Source organism: Microcebus murinus, chromosome 6, assembly GCF_040939455.1.
Source record: "Microcebus murinus isolate Inina chromosome 6, M.murinus_Inina_mat1.0, whole genome shotgun sequence".
In the NCBI taxonomy this organism is placed as follows: Eukaryota; Metazoa; Chordata; class Mammalia; order Primates; family Cheirogaleidae; genus Microcebus; species Microcebus murinus.
Window position 1 is genome coordinate 81,489,799 of NC_134109.1, and position 20,423 is coordinate 81,510,221.

The window sequence follows — 20,423 nt, forward strand, 5'->3', positions numbered from 1 at the left end:
AGATATAATAGATTAGAAATCTTTAGAAGCCCTTTGAAAAAACTTTTAACGCAAACTGAAATTACCTGTTATTATGTAAATCTGTGAACCAGCCCTACCTGTTATGTAAATCTGTTACCCATAGCAACCACACTACACACTGTTAGTATGTAAATCTGTTACCATTGGCAACCAATAACTGATATCTGTGATTATAAAACCTATATGAAATTAACCTCATGGCTTCACTACTGACAGAGATGTAGGGGAGACTCCTGAGTACCCTCATTTTGTCTTAATTTCTTCAGATAAATCTATAAAACTATACCTTAATCTCTGTGTATTCTTTTATTTCCATTATTCTATTTCCTATTAATTTCTTATCCTCTGTGAGGACCCCTACCTAAAGGACTGGGTTTCTCGTGGGGAGAAGTAGCTGATCTGCCCGTGGCCCGCCAGAATGAAAAGATAGCTAGAACACAAAACAGTATATATATTTCCTTTTATCTGAAATTCTAGAAAGAACTAATCTATACTCATAGAAATCAAATCAATAGTTGGCTTAAGTTGTTGGGAGAAGTTATTGACTGCAAAGAAGTCCAAGGAAACTTTTACAGTTATGGAAATGTTCTTTGCCTTGCCTGTGGTGGTAGGGTGGTGGTTACCTGAATATATACATTTTTCTTTTCCTTTCTTTTTGTTTTTGAGACAGTCTTGCTCTGTTGCCTGGGCTAGAGTGCCATGGCATCAGCCTAGCTCATAGCAACCTCCAACTCCTGGGCTCAAGTGATCCTCCTGCCTCAGCCTCCCAGGTAGCTAGTACTACATGCATGTGCCACCATGCCCAGCTAATTTTTTCTATTTTTAGTTGTTTGGCTAATTTCTTTCTATTTATAATAGAGATGGGGTCTCGCTCTTGCTCAGGCTGCTCTCAAACTCCTGAGCTCAAGCAATCCTCCTGTCTCGGCCTCCCAGAATAGCTAGGTTACAGGCATGAGCCTGGCCGATGTATACATTTTTCAAAACTCATCAAATTCTTCACTTAAAAGAGGTACATTAATTGTATGGAAATTATGTCTCCAAGTTGATTTTTTTAATGGTCCTCCTATAATCAGGTTAATTATACTTAAAAAAGTGCAAGTGCAATTTCAGAATATTTTCATAGAATCCATGTTTTGTGGATTCTAATAACTTTTTTACATTAGAAAATTAATACATTGTCCTGGCGCAGTGGCTCACGCCTGTAATCCTAGCACTCTGGGAGGCCGAGGCGGGCGGATTGCTCAAGGTCAGGAGTTCGAAACTAGCCTGAGCAAGAGCGAGATCCCGTCTATACTAAATAGAAAGAAACTAATTGGCCAACTAATATATATAGAAAAAATTAGCCGGGCATGGTGGCGTATGCCTGTAGTCCCAGCTACTCGGGAGGCTCAGGCAGCAGGATTGCTTGAGCCCAGGAGATTGAGGTTTCTGTGAGCTAGGCTGATGCCATGGCACTCACTGTAGCCTGGGCAACAAAGTGAGACTCTGTCTCAAAAAAAAAAAGAAAGAAAGAAAATTAATACATTTTTAGTATAGAAAATCAGGCTGTATTTATTTTAAGGTGAAAAATCTGTTTTCATTTTATTAATTTGTCTTTTAAAATTAGAAATCTGGCCAGGCACGGTGGCTCACGCCTGTAATCCTAGCTCTCTGGGAGGCCGAGGCGGGCAGATTGCTCAAGGTCAGGAGTCGAAACCAGCCTGAGCAAGAGCGAGATTCCGTCTCTACTATAAATAGAAAGAAATTAATTGGCCAACTAATATATATACAAAAAATTAGCCGGGCATGGTGGCAAATGCCTGTAGTCCCAGCTACTTGGGAGGCTGAGGCAGGAGGATTGCTTGAGCCAGGAGTTTGAGGCTGCTGTGAGCTAGGCTGACGCCACGGCACTCACTCTAGCCTGGGCAACAAAGCGAGACTCTTGTCTCAAAAAATAAATAAATAAATAAATAAATAAATAAATAAATAAATAAATAAATAAATAAATAAAATTAGAAATCTAAATATGAAATTGAATGCTTGGGCTGATTTGTGATTTTTTTAAAATACCTTGTTATTGGTATCCAAAGGTGCTGTGTGGACAGGTGACAACACAGCAGAATGGAGTTACCTGAAAATTTCCATCCCAATGTTACTCACTCTCAGCATTACAGGGATCTCTTTTTGTGGAGGTAAGATAAATCCTATTCTTAGTCTTGAAGTGCAAAAAAAAAGTGAGGGTGTTTTCTTCAAAACTGGTCACAAATCCTTTCTTATTACTGTTTCAGGCAAGGATAAATGTGGGGAAAAGAAAATGCAAGAAAGTAAAGGGAAACAGATTAGAGCGGAGAGTGAATTGGCTACCTTAGAGCTTTTTGTGTCTTGTCTGTATTGAGGATATGAAATCAAGTTGTCAAAAAGGGAGCCAGAGTGCTTCTTCCAAGACACTCGTCCTCTTATGGCTTCCTCCTTAGGCACTATTGAAAACTGAGTTTCTCTTCTTAACACATATCTTTTCTACTTGACAGTGAGAAAAATAGAACTACAAAGAATTTAGCAAATTGGAAGTCAGCCTTACAAGAAACTCTTCTCAGCAGATTTAAAATTCTATGACATATTTTTAACTGTGTTTAAATAAAAACATATGTTCTTGGAAAAGATAAATTTTGTTAAAATAAGGTTTTCTGATGGACTGCCTTCCCTGCAGATAGGAGATCTCAATATGGAAGGTGCCCGGTATGGCTGTAGTTACAGTTTCTGCTTGTTTTCTGTAGGAGTAGAAACAAATTAATATTACTTTTTTGATATATGTGTTTTTAAGGCATTGGTCCACATATAATACAAGGAATACATATATCCATTTCATGAGCTCAAGGGCTCTGCATGATATTCTATCTAAACCTCTAATTCTGATTTTTTGCTTCTCTTTAGTTCTATTTTTATCTTGGTTCAGCTGTTGCTTTCAAAGGAAATCAATTGCCAGCTCCCCTCCCCCAACACACACACACTTATTTAATCAGGCAGACATTTTGCAGTTTCTGGGTTGGCTGGGTTCAGGAACATACAGGAATGTTGATCTTGGAGTAACGCTTGTGACCTTTTGACAGGAAAGAATATTCAAAGAGCATTTTGTCAGATCTATGTAATATGTGCTCCCATATTTGAGGCCACAGTTTTATCTAGTCATGTTGAGTGCTACACAGTGCTTTTCTCCTGTTAGTCTTCAAGGCCTTATTTTACCTGTGTGCATCATTGATTCAAAGCCCAGCTGCCTCACTCAGACTTTCTTTGCCTAACTAGCTGATGTAGGTGGGTTCATTGGGAATCCAGAGACAGAGCTGCTAGTGCGTTGGTACCAGGCTGGAGCCTACCAGCCTTTCTTCCGTGGCCATGCCACCATGAACACCAAGCGGCGGGAACCCTGGCTGTTCGGGGAAGAAAACACCCGGCTCATCTGCGAAGCCATCAGAGAGCGCTATGCCCTCCTGCCCTATTGGTATTATCTGTTCTACCATGCACATGTGGCTTCCCAACCTGTTATGAGGTAAAAAAGCCCCATTTTTTACCATTCAGGAGCCCCAGCAATCAATGTGTAACAGAAGATCCTCTCAGTGATTAGAGAAGGCTGTTACACAGTGATTCTAAGAGAAAACAAGAAAAGCTACGTGTTTAATCAAGTTTCAATCAGCTTACTGAGCACCAATGAACAGCCAGCTGTTGTGAACACAGAAGACAAAAACTAGATGGATCCCCTGCTACTTTGTGACTAATGTGTTAATATATTTGACAGGGAACAGAATAGAGATATTTCAAAGAAAAAGGAAGCGACTTCATAACTGAATTCATTCAGTATTTAACCTCCTCTCATGAAAAATAACTTATTCTTCCAGTCTTAGGCTTTATCTTACCCTTAAGGCTAATCCCTTCAAGGCAAAATATGAAAAACCAACTTCTCTAGGATAGAGAACGATACACACAGACATACATAAAACGCCAAGACTTCTGGATCAGCAGTTCCCAAACTTGGCTCAGATCAGAATCACCTGGGAAGCTTCTTAAAAATGCAGATTCTGAGGCCACACCTCCAAACCTGCTAGGAATCTTCCTTCTTGAGTAGGTCCCAGCGATCTATATTTGTTAGAAGTTTCCCTGGTGATTGTAGACATCAACCAGGTTCCGAGATCACTGCTTTGTTACCATTCAGTAGGAAAGGAATATATTACTACAAAAGCTAGTGAATAAACTAAAAATGTCTTTTTAAAAAATACATTTTCATCACGAAATTGAGAAATAATTAGAACCATTAAGTTGATATCCAAATACATAGATATTGAAAGTTTTGTTATTTTTATGAGCCCAAATGTCTCTTAGATAAGTTGTGTTCAACAATAACAATTAAAAAAACAAGAAAGAACACATAGAAAATTTTCAACGCTCCAAAAATGTTGAAGTTGTTGAAAACAAAAAAAACCAGTTCATTTAAATCAGTAATAAGTAATGTGTGAAAGGCAGTGACAGAGTGAAGAAAAGACATAGAATTATAACATCATTATAAAATATGGCTTTACAAATATTAATTTGTTTTACACCAAAGGTGTTAGGCACTTGGACTTGCACCAAAGATCTGATTCTGTCTGTTTAGAGTAGTATTTAGTACTCAACAATCAGAAGGAAAAATTGCATGTACTAGAATTCTCAATATTTCATTGGAACATTTGAGCTAATAGATAGCTCTTTGACATAAGAAAAATTTAAAATAATCCTAGTAATTGCTCATAAAATCTTGAATCGTATGAAAAAGAGTCTTGGCTCTTCGGCATTCTCTAATTTCCTTTGAATAGTTATAAAACTAAAATATAAGTGATTCAGTTGCAACATTGAATGATGTTGAAGTGAGAATTTTTTTTCTTTCCCCAGGCCTCTGTGGATAGAGTTCCCTGATGAATTAGAGACTTTTGGTATAGAAGATGAATACATGCTGGGTGAGAATTTCTTTTTTTTTTTTTTTTTTTTTTTTTGAGACAGAGTCTCACTTTGTTGTCCAGGCTAGAGTGAGTGCCGTGGCGTCAGCCTAGCTCACAGCAACCTCAAACTCCTGGGCTCGAGTGATCCTTCTGCCTCAGCCTCCCGAGTAGCTGGGACTACAGGCATGTGCCACTATGCCCGGCTAATTTTTTATATATATATATCAGTTGGCCAATTAATTTCTTTCTATTTTATAGTAGAGACGGGGTCTCGCTCTTGCTCAGGCTGGTTTTGAACTCCTGACCTTGAGCAATCCGCCCGCCTCGGCCTCCCAAGAGCTAGGATTACAGGCGTGAGCCACAGCGCCCGGCCAAATTTCTTGATTAATTATAGTTATGATAAACACTGTAATTATGTTTTTGTTATGTTTTCTAGTATAAGAGCACTTTAAAAATTCCTAATCCCAAGAAAGCCAAAAAATAAAAATAAAAGAAATTCCTTCACCAAGATTTCTAATGCATTGGTGGGATCATAGCTCTATTCTGTTGTTGTGTAGCATTTCTCATAGTATTGTTCCTGTTAACCTCAAATAAATCTATTCATGGATGTCATTTGGGATTCTTGTTCTAAGTCCACTCCTCTAAGTCTTGTGAGACCACTACAGGGAAGGGAAGTAGAAGAAAGTAGACCACATGGTTACAGTACAGAACCAGAAGAGCTTATTTCATATGCAATAACAGTTTTTTTCTTTGGTTGACCTCTTCTTTAACAAGGATTAACTATCAAATGCAGAACATGAAAGTTTGTCATCTTAGGAACAGGGCTCCAGAAGCCAGGCTAAACATAGAGTTTCCCAAAAGGTGAATCCCATTTCTAAACATTAGAAACCCCAAAATGGAGGGAAAAAACACAAAAAAACCTGAGCTCTTTCTCACTCATCATTAGATTTCAGTTGAATAGTTTAATAGCCTTGGAGAAACTTTCCTGACTACTACGTGTTCTCTTATACCTAATTCTACTGCCCATAGTCAAAGCCAGGCCCTCCTATTATGTAACTTTCATTCCATTTTATACTTTTGCCTCTTTTGGCATGTGTCTTAACTCTAATTTGTAATTATTTTTTCATATTTGTCATCACTGCCATTAAACTCCATGGAGGCAGAGACCATGCTTGTTGTTTTGGCCACTATATCTCCAGAGCCTAGCACAGTGCCTGGCATTCAGGAGATACTCAATAAATAAATATTTACTGAATAAAAGAACAAATTTATAAATGGATGGATTTTACATATGTGTGGTACCAAGGTCAAAGCAAAATTAATAATCCAGATTGCTTCTAAGAAAACTACAGCCTTCCTGATGAAAACTTCCCAAACAAGAGGATCTGAGTATCCATACTGATCAAACTTTTGGATAATAGTTATGGGCTCACCATCATCAACGTCACTCACAGCAAACAACGAAGTACTTGGAGAGGTGCTTTGTGCTACCGGCACACTAGCAATTATGCACAAAATGAGACTAATAGACTGTGTCAGGGTCCCTTCCTATAATCTCACTATGCATAAATAGATTAATGACAGATGATAATACAGTCACCTCTTTGAGCACCTGTCCTCTTTCTAACAATGCAGTTCTCTGATGAATCATTCGTTCAAATTACCACAGCTTCTGCCTTGCCAAAGTTCATTATCAGGTGGTTTTTAAAACTATAATAACTAGCATTCAATTAAAGGGAAAGGAGGTTTTCAGACCTCCTGTGATGATACTCAACTTTATTTCTTCTCCATTTTTTAGGAAGTGCTTTATTGGTTCATCCAGTAACAGAACCAAAAGTCACCATGGTTGATGTGTTTCTGCCAGGATCAAATGAGGTAAGAGTAATGACAACCACATATCTTATATATCCCATATCCCTAATCCCTTCATTTCTTTTAGGAAACAGATTTCTTCATAATGCAGTCGAGAACACAGCCCAAATGACTGTAGCAACTGATGATTCTTATAAGTCATGACCACTGTCCTCAGAGGCCAAGAAACTTAATGAAGGAGGCAGGGTAAAAGATGAATAGGTGACAACTCCACGACTCCACGGAAGATTGGAATGGTTTTTTATCTTGACACTTTGACTTGTAAAAGTGACTCCTTACAAACACTGAGGCTTGGGATAGGAAGAAATACTCAGTCTACTATTAGGTATCAAATTTGGTGGGGAAACATAAGTATAAAAAGACTTTGCTCTTTGGTTCTGGCTCTGTCTGCATCCTGAGTTTTTGTTACAAAAGTTGATCTCAAGATGCTCATCAAATTGGGTAAAAAGTAACAACAATGACTTCCCTCTATGCCCCGGTGGCTTCCTCTGCTATTTTATTAGTTATTGTCATTAATTACCATAACTATATCATCCTGGACCTGCTAGAGCTCAGGGCACTAAACCCAGGCAGGACACAGGGGAGAGCTATGGCTACTAAGAGCAACAGCCTCCAGAAACAGACGCAGATGTATCCAAAGGAGCCAGGATAAGAGCCAGAGCAGAAATTCGGGGCACCTGCCTAGGGAAGGAGAGTATGGGATGGAGAGCAGGAAGGAAACAGACCCTAGAGAGAGTCCTTGAGCACTAGAGCATCACCACCACAGGCTTCAGCAGCCAGGGGGAAGAGCCAAGGACAGTACTGAGCTGGTGTTAGACTGCCATGTCAGGGAGTACTGGCCTGTCAAGGCAAGTGGTGAGATAGCTGAGCCAGGCCACTCCCGCTGCTCAGAGTACCTGTCAAGCATTGAGATGGCCAGATCCAGCACCAGTGCTCACCCTCAACCTGGCTTCACATGTTTGCTGGTTCTGTTACTGAGTTTCCTGAGACTGCTTTAATAAATCCTCACAAACCTGGTGGCTTGAAACAACAAAAATTTATTCTCTCACAGTTCTGGAGGCTTGAAGTCCAAAATTAAAGTGTTAGAAGGGTTGGTTCCTTCTGGAGGCTATAGGGAGAATCTGTTCCATTCTCTCTGCCAGTTTCTGGTGGCTGCTGGCAGTCCTTGGCATCCCTTGTATTGTAGCCACATCACTCCAGTCTCTTGTCATTATCTTTTTTCTTTTTATTTTCTTTTTTTTTATTTCAGCGTATTATGGTGGTACAATTGTTTAGGTTATGTATCTTGTTCTTGCTCCCACCCCCTGCCCAAGTCAGAGCTTCAAGCATGTCCATCCCCCAGTCAGTGCACATCACACTCATTATGTGTGTATATACCCACCCCACCCCATCTGCCCAATAATAACCAGGCTTTTCTCCAAACGTTCATGATTGATGGTCTTTCCTCTTGGTTTCTCTAGTAATTTGGAGTTCTGAAGTTGTAGGCTCTTTACTAAGGTTCCCCTACCAAGTAAAAACCAGAGAAAAATGTTAAATTCAACAACAGCTAAATAAGTGGTCCTGTAGAACATTTCTGTTGAGAGTTTCTCAAGTTGATTCCAACAAAACAGTAGGCTGCATTAAGAGGAACTGGCTCCTTTCCAACTTAGCCATGAATTTTTACTCATGATCTATTATCATTGTAAGCATATTGTTGTGACTATGTATTACATTCCTTCAACACTATTTCCCATGCCTGAGAATGAGCCAAAAAAAAAAAAAAAAAATTAAATTAAAAAACACTATTTCCCAGAGTGATCTATGATTGGTTCTCTTGCTATAACTTTGCAAACCTGCTATATAAAGCATGTGGCAACCCTAGGAGGTGAACCTGAAAAATTGACTGTGTGGCTGCCAGAAAGTATATTAGGCTAGAAGAGAGAAAAAGAGGTTTTTGTTTTCATGCTGCTTCTGATGATTTCTTAAGGGTTTATCCCATCAAATTAGTTTGTGGGACCTTTTTGGTACTTTGACAACTCAACAACAGAGATCCCAGATAAGTACCTTATCCCTGAATTGTACTTTGTAAAAAAAAATCATACTATAGTAGCAAACCCAGAGTCCATTTGTTTTCCTCCCAGATCTGTTTCCTTCTCTGATGCTTTCTTTTTCTCCTGCCTCTTTTGTAGTTTATTTGCCTATGTTGTACTTTTCTTCTTTGTTGTATTTTTCTCATTTCCATCATCGCCTTTACTACTAGAAGCATTAAGTTTTTATAAGCCGAGTGGACTGTAAGATCTATGAGGGCAGAAACTATGTCCTTTCTGTTCACTCATATATACCCAGTACCTAGCACAGTGCTGGGCACATGGTAAATTGCTCAATAAATAACTTTTGGATGGATAGGTGGATAAACGAATGGCATTTTAGTTAAATTAACCAACCATAGTCTTTAGGGATCTTCTTAAAAGCATATGTTCTTCCTAACTTCTACCCAATTTTTTAGAAGTTATATTTATTTTAGCTTTCCAATTATTTGACATTCACATAAGGGGATGTTTTATTGAATAACAAAATTATGAACAGAGTTGGCTCATATGTACTCTTTTTCACTGGAGTCTGTTACTTTTTAGGTCTGGTATGACTCTAAGACATTTGCTCATTGGGAGGGAGGATGTACTGTGAAGATCCCAGTAGCCTTGGACACTGTAAGTTATTTTCAGATTATTATTTTTACCTGTTGTGCTGTATTAGTCTGCTCAGGCTGCCATAACAAAATACCACAGACTGGGTAGCTTAAACCAGCAGTCCCCAACCTTTTTGCCACCAGGGAATAGTTTCATGGAAGACAGTTTTTCCAAGGACTTGGAGCAGGGGTGCAGTGGAGGAAGGTAGAGGGAGGGGAAGAGGCAGGAAAGGGAAGGCAGGGCTGGGGCTGGGGAGCAGCACTGGGCTGTAGCCCAAGAGTTGGGGGACCACAGGCTTAAACAACAGAAATTTATTTTCTCACAATCTGGAGTCTAGAAGTCCCAGACCAAAGTGTCAGCTGATTCAATTCCTGGTGAGGGACCTCTTCGTGGGTTATAGACTGTACTTTCTTACTATGCCCTCATATGGCAAACAGAGAGAGAGAAAGGGAGTCAGAGAGAGAGATCAAGCCAGCTGTCTCATGTCTCCTCTCATATCAGAGCCCCACCCTTATGACCTCATTTTTCACCTTGATTCACCTTTATAGATAAAGGCCCTATCTCCAAATATAATCACATTGGAGATGAGGGATTCAACATATGAATTTAGGGAGGAACAAATATTCAGTTCATAATACGTTCCGATATAGAAAGAACCAAGGCCAGGCTCAGTGGCTCATGCCTGTAGTCCCAGCTACTAGGAAGGTTGTAGTGGGAGGATCTCTTGAGGCCAGGAGTTCAAGACCAATCTGGGTGATATAGTGAGACCCCCATCTCTAAAAAAACTTTTAAAAAGAAAAGAATGAACCGAGGATTTTGGTGTTCTGCATAATAACACATACAGACAGAAAGTAGATTAGTGGTTGCCTAGGACTGAGGCATGAGGAGAGTTTGGAAAGTAATGGCAATGACTGCTAATGGGTACAGGGTTTCTTTTGGGAGTGAAAAGGAAAATGTTTGTTTTTTTTTTGAGACAGAGTCTCGCTTTGTTGTCCAGGCTAGAGTGAGTGCCGTGGCGTCAGCCTAGCTCACAGCAACCTCAAACTCCTGGGCTCGAGCGATCCTTCTGCCTCAGCCTCCCGAGTAGCTGGGACTACAGGCATGCGCCACCATGCCCGGCTAATTTTTATATATATATATCAGTTGGCCAATTAATTTATTTCTATTTATAGTAGAGACGGGGTCTCGCTCTTGCTCAGGCTGGTTTTGAACTCCTGACCTCGAGCAATCCGCCTGCCTCGGCCTCCCAGAGCTAGGATTACAGGCGTGAGCCACCGCGCCTGGCCGGAAAATGTTTAAAATTGCTGTGGTGATAGTTGCATGACTCTGAACATACTGAAAACTGTTCAGTTGTATTCTTTAAATTGGTGAATTGTATAACATGTGAATTGTGTCAATAGAGCTATTAAAATGTGAGAGTAAAAAAGAGTTAAAAATAACATACTGTGATTTCATGGTATGAAACATCAGAGACAAACACAACTCTTCCCTGTAATTTATATTTGTGTATCTAAGAAGAACAATAACACTGAAAACAGAGAAAACATATTCGTCACCACATGTTTCATATAGAATGTCCTCCTATAGGACCAAGTTAAGAAACAAGAGTTTTCAGTTGTAACCCTATGTCTCTAGGTCCAAGGAAATGTATCCATTATGATATTGGAATCAAGGTAGCCCATCTGGACTGTCTTGAGTTTCTTCTAAAGGGAAATTTCTTCCTGCAGCTGAATCACAACCTCTATCTACCACAGGCCCTAAGTAGTGTAAAAGTCAATAAACAGATACTGATGTTATTTTTTAAAATTGTCAGTGGGAATATGAACCCCATTATTAAAATGATTTCAGGAGCATCCGGGTTAGTGAGCCAAATCCGCGTGCAGGAGAGTTGCAAATCCCAACGTCCCAACTCCAAAGGCACTGAAAGAAACTCCTGTGCCCAGGACCCATCCAGACCTCGCCAGCTATCTCTCTTCATCTGTCCTTCATAATATCTTCTACAATAAACTGATAGACTTTACATTTAAGAGGAAACAATCCACGTGAAAGAAGAACAAACAAATCAAGATGTGTAGCTCTGTGGCTGCCAACTTGTGGTTTTTGACAGATCGCTGCATCAGGGAAGACTATCCCCAAAAAGAGATCTTACAAGCATTGAAGGCCATATGTTGTGAGGAGGAACTGGACTTTAGGGCTGTGGTGATGGATGAGGTGGTGCTGACAATAGAACAAGGAAACCTGGGTCTACCAATCAACGGAGAACTAATCACTGCCTACCCCCAAGTGGTGGTAGTGAGAGTACCAGCCCCTTGGTACCCTTGGTGCAAAGTGATAGTGACATCACTGTTTTGCGCCATCTAGAGAAGATGGGATGCCGGTTGATGAATCGACCTCAAGCCATCCTGAACTGTGTTAATAAATTCTGGACATTTCAAAAGTTGGCTGGCATGGCGTTCCTCTGCCAGATACTTTCTCTTATGGCGGCCACGAAAATTTTGCTAAAATGATAGATAAAGCAGAAGTACTAGAGTTCCCAATGGTAGTGAAGAATACACAGGGTCATAGAGGCAAAGCTGTTTTCTTAGCGTGAGATAAGCACCATTTGGCTGATCTAAGCCATCTTATTCGCCATGAAGCTCCTTACCTGTTCCAGAAGTATGTTAAAGAGTCTCATGGACGGGATGTACATGTGTCATTGGGGGAGGCCGTGCGGTTGGCACCATGTTACGTTGTTCAACAGATGGGAGGATGCAAAGCAACTTCTCGCTAGGTGGTATGGGGATGATGTGCTCCTTAAGTGAACAAGGAAAGCAGCTAGCTATCCAGGTATCTGATATCCTGGGGATGAATGTGTGTGGCATTGACCTGTTGATGAAAGATGACGGCTTCTTCTGTGTCTGCGAGGCCAATGCAAATGTAGGTTTCATCGCCTTTGATAAGGCTTGTAATCTAGATGTAGCTGGTATCATAGCGGACTGTGCGGCCTCCCTTCTGCCCTCTGGCCGGCTCACCCGGTGTATGTCCCTGCTCTCCGTGGTGTCCACAGCCAGTGAGACTAGTGAGCCAGAGCTGGGTTCCCCAGCCAGCACTGCTGTCGATGACATGAGCGCAAGTTCCAGCTCTGTCGACAGTGACCCTGAAAGCACCAAGCGAGAGCTGCTCACAAAGCTCCCAGGGGGCCTATTCAACATGAACCAGCTGCTAGCCAATGAGATCAAACTCCTGATGGAGTGATTCCACTGGTAATTATCCAACAAACTCTGTAAAACTTTCTTTTTCTTTTCTTTCTTCTTCTTTTTTTTTTTTTTAACCAACTTGCAATGCTGTTCATGGAGGATGCTCAGGAAGATGAATTAGTAGGATTAGTTGGAGAGAAGGAGAAGATAGATGAGATCTTTGCTAGTAAGATGTTGCTTTCATTTATAAAGCCTACAGATAGAGAGGCAGAAGAGGGTGGGATATAGAAAATGCCAGGCTCTCATAGTGCCCTTTTATTTTTTTTTTAAATTTTCTATTTTTTTTTACTTCTTAAATTTTTTTCATAGTTCCCTTTTAAATTACTAAAAAGTTTGTATGCTCTCAGGCCATGAGCAACATAAAAATTTTTTCATGGTCTCTCACTTTTGTTTTTGTACCAAAAAAATTGTTATGATACAAACAGCCCAAGTAGCATAACTTCACATTGTATTGCAAGATTTGTAAGGGGTGAGGAAAACATCTGCTTAAATCATACAAATACATATACAAATCTAAAAATTCTGACATTTCCCTATTAACTAGCAGCTTTAGTTCATAGTTGTTTATGAAATCTCAAGAGGCTATTTTATTGGGATTTCTGATTTTTGTGTTTTGTCATCCTTTATCCTTTAATTTGGGTGGGGGTGCAAAGAATATAATCCAAAAAAAGCCTTTTAATGACAAAAAAAAAATGATTTCAGATACCAACTTTCAGATCTGGAAGAGACCTTAACAATCATCTACTGTAATCCCTCACACAAGTGAAGAAACTGAGGTTCGAAGAGGTTAAATTGTCCAGGATCACAGCTAGATTGTGGCAGAACTGAGGCAAGCCCCCAGGTGCATTCCCTTGGGCTGGGCTCCCATTCTGGAGCCCATTGCACTCTAACTGACCACCTTGGCTGAAGTGCAATGACTCACTCATAGCTCGCTGCAGCCTTGACTCCTGGGCAAGCAATCCTCCCACCTCAGCTTCCTGAGTAGTGGCCAGGACTAGTGGCACTTGCCACCACGCCTGACTAATTTTTTAAAAAATAATTTTTTTTAGAGATAGGGTCTCACTATGTTGCACAGGCTGGTCTCAAACTCCTGGCCTCAACCAATCCACCTTGTTCTTTAAAGAAAAAGAAGAGAGAGATTGGCCAATGAGGGTAAGGAGATGTGGTGGGGAGATGGATGTGCTTTACTTCTTGCTGCCAATTGCAAGTTAAGCAGAGGGGCATCTTAACTACTTCACCGTCACTCTCAACTTCATATATGTTCTTGTCCTCTTCTCCTTGCTTGTCCTTGACTCACAGCAAAGTACAATCTGTCATATGACCCAGGCAGCTTCCTTACAGGATGCAGGAAATCTAGCGGGCTTTCCCTGCCTGAAGTGCCATTTCAGAAGTCCCATAGGTTATGGGACATGCCTACAATCCTATTGTTAGGGTCACTTAAAGTATCCTTGGTGGTTTCCATAAAGAAGCAGTTTCGCAGATTAATCCTCAGAATTGAGTCAGTCATCCTAGTGGTCTAGAGAAGCAGGGAGCAAGAGAGAATAGGCTAGAGTGAGTAAGGACAAGTCACCTCCCCAAACCAAGAAACCACCATCTGTTTTATACATGCACATGCACATGCACACACAGACATCTGGGCCCACTTACACAGAAAGATTAACTCTTTATCAAGCCTCTAGAAATAAACATGTTTATTATATTGACAGGAAAACTAAAAATATAAAATAGGAAAGGCCATTTATAGGATGGCCAGAATAGAATTTATGACTTAAAAGAAAAAACGGCAAAGATAGATATAGACAATAAATCAATGCAGGTAGAGAAGTTTCCCTAATAATTAAAAAAATGGACCATGTTTTAGTGTTTGAGCTCTTTTCCTTTTCATGCCAGGGCCCCCACACTTGCCATCTCTGTGCCCACAGTTTATTTTGCTCTTGAGCCTGTACTTGTAAAGAGTATAAATCTTAAACAATGAAATATTGTAAAATTCTACCTTGACATTTTCTCATATGAATACTCCTTCCCTAAGCACGCTACTCTGTTATAGATACCAGTGTTTCAACGAGGTGGAAGTGTAGTACCAATGAAGACAACTGTAGGAAAATCCACAGGCTGGATGGCTAATTCCCCATATGGACTCCGGGTTGCTGTAAGCACTAAGGTATTTAGGAAATCTGTTAGTTACCCTTTTGTTTCTGCTCTGTCTCTTTACAGTGGTAGGTAGCCTTTTGGGTATGTGATACCATGTAAGAGTGGTGAGCCCCATCTATGAGGTAGATGCTTCTGATGTTTACCTAGAAATCAAGGTTTTGAATTATTTCTGAATCATTGTTCAGCTTGTCTGATCTTCCTGAAATTGTTCTTAAGGGAACTCTGAAATCTAGGAATGATAGAAATGTCCTTCTTGGGCACTGTGACTATTGATGCTCTTCAGCTCAATATTGATTACTACTGGCATGAAGGCTCATTGGGCCATAGATAGCTTGCCCACGTGGATTACCCTGAAATCCAGTCTCCCGTAAAAGGGTACCTGTGTTTATGTACCATTTCAGGGACCCCAACCTCACCCAATAACTTCTGTTCTCATCAGGTGGCTCAAACAACTAAAATCTTGGGTAAATCCTGGGAGGATCCAGGACTGACTGGTCCTTTTGAGAAGATCTTTTGAACCTGATGAGGCCTATAGCAGACTCCTCTCCTGTCCATTTGCCCAAATATAGCACAGGGCCAAACAAACACAAATTCTTACTCTTATAATATTAATACTCATATATGTTAATATTATAAGATAATTAAGTAAATTACAGCTTTCTTTTCAATCTGTTTCACTTAGGCATGTCTTCTTTGTCTAAACTATTATCCAAGAGCCTATGAGGCCCCAGAGTAAATGCAAGAGACTACAGACCCATAGCACAAGCACTGTCAATAGCAGCAAGCTGCCATATGGAGTGCTATGACATTGTTTGACATGTAAAAGGGGCCCTCCTACTAAAAAAAAATAGGAACCAGTTACCATTCTCTAAATGGAGGGTCTTATAAAGATGGTTGATCTCATCCATTATGTACTGATTTTTTTTAACTCCATTTTCATTCTGGAACTTTCTTGGCTTTGTCACATTCTGGTATAGTATTTTCAGGGAAGCCACTTATGCCATTGACCATAGTTTAAATTTCTTTCAACAAAGCCTAATTCTTTGTGGTTCTCTTGTGTGACTTGCCCGTTAATACTATTTCACTTATCTATTCAGGAGTGATTGGGTATTGAACACATTAGGTATTTACATGACTACTTTGTGCAGCTTGAATATTAAGGGCTTGTTAAACATAATTTTTCACAAACTTTTTATCCTGTTGTTACACTTTAGAGGCTGACTTTCTTTTCCTATAAAGCTATTATATAAGCACATTCTCTATCTGTGATTCACTCTCCAGGGTTCTGCAGTGGGTGAGTTATATCTTGACGATGGCCATTCATTCCAATACCTCCACCAGAAGCAATTCTTGCACAGGAAGTTTTCATTCTGTTCCAGTGTTTTGATCAACAGGTAATGGCAGCTGTGTGGTTTCTTAAATAAATCTTGCTACCGGCTCAGTCAGCGTGGCGCCCGCCGCGCCGGCTGGGCTGACAAAAAAAAAATAAAAAAAAAAAAAAAAAAAAAAAATAAATCTTGCTACCTTTTTGGCACCCTTAAATGCACAGCTCATATTTGAAGATACTATTTAAAGAAAATGAATGGTGAGGGCCATTTGTGGAGAATTTTTTTTTTAGAAATTTTTTCCAGCATATTATGGGGGTACAAATGTTAAGGTTATGTATATTGCCCTTATCCCCCTCCCCCATCAAGTCAGAGCTTCAAGCACATCCATGCCCTAGTTAGTGTGCATCACACTCATTATTTATATATATGCCCATCCCCTCCCCCCACCTGCCCAACACCTGATAAATGTTATTACTATATGTCCACTTAGGTGTTGATAAGTTAATACCAATTTGCTGGTGGGTACAAGTGGTGCTTATTTTTCCATTCTTGGGATACTTCACTTAATAGAATGGGTTCCAGCTCTATCCAGGAAAACACAAGAGGTGCTATATCACTGTTGTTTCTTATAGCTGAATAGTACTCCATGGTATACTTTTACCACATTTTATTAGTCCACTCATGTATTGATGGGCAATTGGGTTGTTTCCACATCTTTGCAATTGTGAATTGTGCTGCTATAAACATTCAAGTGCAGGTGTCTTTTTCATAGAGTGACTTTTGTCCTTTTGGGTAGATGCCCAGTAATGGGATTGCTGGATCAAATGGTAGATCCACTTGTATCGCTTTAAGGTATCTCCATATTGCTTTCCACAGAGGTTGAACTAGTTTGCAGTACCCCCAGCAGTGTAGGAGTATTCCTGTCTCTCCACATCCACACAAACATTTATTGTTTTGGGACTTGTTAATGTGGAGTATTTTTAATCACTCTACCATAAATATCCCTTCCTTATTGTTTGTACTTTCTTCCCACGCCCCGCCAAAAAGTAAAAAAAGGATTCAATTTAAGCTCCCATTAATTCAAATCATTTATCCATTCACCAATTTATTAATTATATGATTTTTTTACAATTTGATTTCAATATCAAAGTCAATTTTGTGTCCCTTAGTGATTTCTCTCCAGTGGCTTGTTAAAGGGAGAATGATTTGGCTGCTGGTTAGCTATTCCTTGGCATAGAGTCATCTTTTATTATCTCTTCATCCTAGTAAATATGACTCCTATATGGATCATGCCTCCATAGGGAAAGAGGGGAGGGGAACTCAGAAGGTTGAAGGTGTTAACCAGGTGACCAGTTCAAACCTCCATCCCTCTCCTTTTCCTAATTATCATTTGTATCTATTCCAGTTCTGCTGACCAGAGGGGTCATTATCCCAGCAAGTGTGTGGTGGAGGAGATCTTGGTCTTAGGCCTCAGGAAGGAGCCGTCTTCTGTGACCATCCACTCATCTGGTGAGAAAACTGTCCGTTCTTACCTTTTGTAAGCATAGAAGTATCTGCAATGAGGAGATGATTAATTCCCAAACTGACATAATATGCTTAGCTTGAGTGAACTCAGTGCTTTCTGGTAGAGGTCAAATATCCTAGTCTCTAGAATGAGTGAGGACATCGTGCCTCTCTTCATGAATTGGTCTTTCTACTCACTGTTAATATTTTTATAAGGAAAATTATTTGGGACTCGAAATAATATCTAGCTTCTCAGAATATTTTTTTAAACTATAGATATCTGAAGTCCTGAAGAATCCTACCCATATTTATGGTGTTTATGAAAGGGCATAGGATGGCATTTATATCCTTCCTTGCCTATTGATGTTCTTGGACAAATCACATTGTTCCTTACAATTTCTTTTCAACCAATCTTGTACTCAAAATGAAGTGTTTCATGTTTTAAAAAATTCATGGAAGTTCATAGGTAAAAATGCCTATGGTAAAGGTAAATGGCAAAGGCTAAAAAAAAAAAATTTGGATTCTCCTAAGTAGAGCATAAGGTTTTATGATAGAGTCAGAAAACATTTCAGATTTGAAGAAGAGATTTTTACTTCCTAGATATTCATCAGACTCTCTCTCTCCTTTATTGTTTTGCTATTTAGATGGTAAAGATCAAGCTGTGGCTTTTACGTATTGTGCCAGAATATCCACCCTGAGCCTGAAGAAGCTCTCACTGAACATTGGCTCTGACTGGGAGGTCCACATCAAATAACAAAGAAGCGCCCTGGTGACATGAGCAGGGACCTGCCTGCAGCTTTCTACCCTCCCCTTAGCCTTTTTTTGAGATTTGTACTGCATTCTAATTGACTTCCCTAGCTCAATATCTTTCATTAGTCACCAGTGTACTAATGAACAGTAGGTTTCAGATTTTAAGATTTCAGCTTTTGTATTTTAAGATATACTAGCAATACTCTTTGTGTCAAATACCACCTCTTCTCCCAGACTCACATGGCTCTGAGACATTTCTAGGGTTCATGAATCTTCTATTGCCCTGTGGTAAGCACTGTGGCCCATACAGTGGCCTCTCCTTGAGCAGGGCTGCATGGGTTTGCTTTAATGTGGACTAAGCCTACTCTTGAGGCCCATTTTGGGGGAGGTGGAGTTTGCCTCAAGGCATGAGGCAGAGTTTCTCTGGCTGCTGCAGCAGCTCAGCTGCTCAAGGCTGATCTTCAATTGGACAGCAGCCTCTGGGCTCCCACAATTATATGGAAAAATGCTCAACATCTCTAATCATCAGGGAAATGCAAATCAAAACCACAATGAGAAGTCACTTATCTCCAGTGAGAATAGAGAGATAGGAATACACTACTACTGGTGGGACTGCAAACTAGTACAACCTCTATGGAAAGTAATATGGAGATACCTCAAAAAGCTATAAGTAGAACTACCATTTGATCCAGCAATCCCATTATTGGGTATCTACCTGAAAGAACAAAAGACATTCTATAAAAAAGACATCTGCACTCAAATGTTTATAGCAGCACAATTCACAGTTGCAAAGATGTGGAAACAACCCAAGTGGCCATCAGTACATGAATGGATTAATAAAATGTGGGGGGTGTGTGTGTATACCATGGAGTTTTACTCAGCCATGAAAAAAAAACGGTGATCTAGTACCTCTTGTATTATCCTGGATAGAGCTGGAGCCCATTCTGCTAAGTGAAGTATCACAACAGTGGAAAAACAAGCTCCACAGGTACTCACCATCAAGTTGGTATTAACTGATCAACACTTAAGAGCACATATATCGTAGCACTCTGGCAGGCCAAGACGGGAGGATCGCTCAAGATCAGGAGTTAAAAACCAGCCTGAGCAAAAGCAAGACCCCGTCTCTACTAAAAATAGAAAGAAATTAATTGGTCAACTAAAAACATATAGAAAAACTTAGCCAGGCATGGTGGTGCATGCCTGTAGTCCCAGCTACTCAGGAGGCTGAGGCAGAAGGATTGCTCTAGCCCAGGAGTTTGAGGTTGCAATTAGTGAGGCTGACGCCATGGCATTCTAGCCCAGGCAACAGAGTGAGACTCTATCTCAAAAAAAAAAAAAAAAAAAAAGAGCATGTATAGTAATAACATTCATCAGGTGTCAGGCAGACGGGAGGGGGCAGGAGGGGATGGGTATATACACAGCTAATGAGTGAGGTGCACACCGTCTGGGGGATGGACACGCTTGAAGTTCGGACTTAGATGGGGCAAAGACAATATACATAACCTAAACATTTGTAGCCCTGTAACATGCTGAAATAAAAAATTTTAAAAACAAAGAGTTGTGAATTAATTAATATTCAGTTAATTACTTGAATTCATTGTGATTGTGTATTTAATTGTGATTCACTTTGCCACCGGACAGGTGAAAACACAGAATCACAGATAGGCAGGCCTTTGTTTCTCCTGACTAAAGCAGTTTCCCTGGCCCGTGCTTGTCAGAAGCATCTCAAAGCAAATATACTAGCTGCAGCCACCTGTGGCAAGGGATAAAAGTCAGGGCAAGCAGAGACGGGAAATCCTGGGAAGGAAGAGGCTGGGAAAGGAGATACATGAGGGAGTAAAGGCTGGGAAAAGCTCCTAAGCACAGCAGGGAATTAGAAGGCCATGATGTGCCCAGGGCTGGACACACACTTATAGAAGACCTGAGAAGACCCCAAGTTTTCATTTCGGGCTG

At 40.2% G+C, this 20,423-nt stretch overlaps 1 protein-coding gene and 1 pseudogene across 2 annotated transcripts in view; both read left to right on the plus strand.

The window, feature by feature from the left end:
* Window positions 1–19,818, plus strand: part of GANC (glucosidase alpha, neutral C) — a 69,449-nt gene extending 49,631 nt beyond the window's left edge. The window contains exons 16-24 of one of the 2 annotated variants that reach the window (XM_012766514.3): window positions 2,091–2,192; window positions 3,301–3,544; window positions 4,918–4,982; window positions 6,763–6,839; window positions 9,449–9,523; window positions 14,786–14,899; window positions 16,171–16,283; window positions 17,623–17,726; window positions 18,365–19,818. In XM_012766514.3, the coding sequence (XP_012621968.1) occupies window positions 2,091–2,192; window positions 3,301–3,544; window positions 4,918–4,982; window positions 6,763–6,839; window positions 9,449–9,523; window positions 14,786–14,899; window positions 16,171–16,283; window positions 17,623–17,726; window positions 18,365–18,474 (1,004 nt within the window). In that variant the 3' untranslated portion in view covers window positions 18,475–19,818. Of the gene's footprint in view, window positions 1–2,090; window positions 2,193–3,300; window positions 3,545–4,917; window positions 4,983–6,762; window positions 6,840–9,448; window positions 9,524–11,350; window positions 12,420–14,785; window positions 14,900–16,170; window positions 16,284–17,622; window positions 17,727–18,364 lie in introns of those variants that run through there. The other variant, XM_012766516.3, reaches the window with a different exon arrangement.
* Window positions 11,570–14,771, plus strand: LOC105872503 (beta-citrylglutamate synthase B pseudogene; annotated as a pseudogene).
* Window positions 19,819–20,423: the final 605 nt, after the last annotated feature.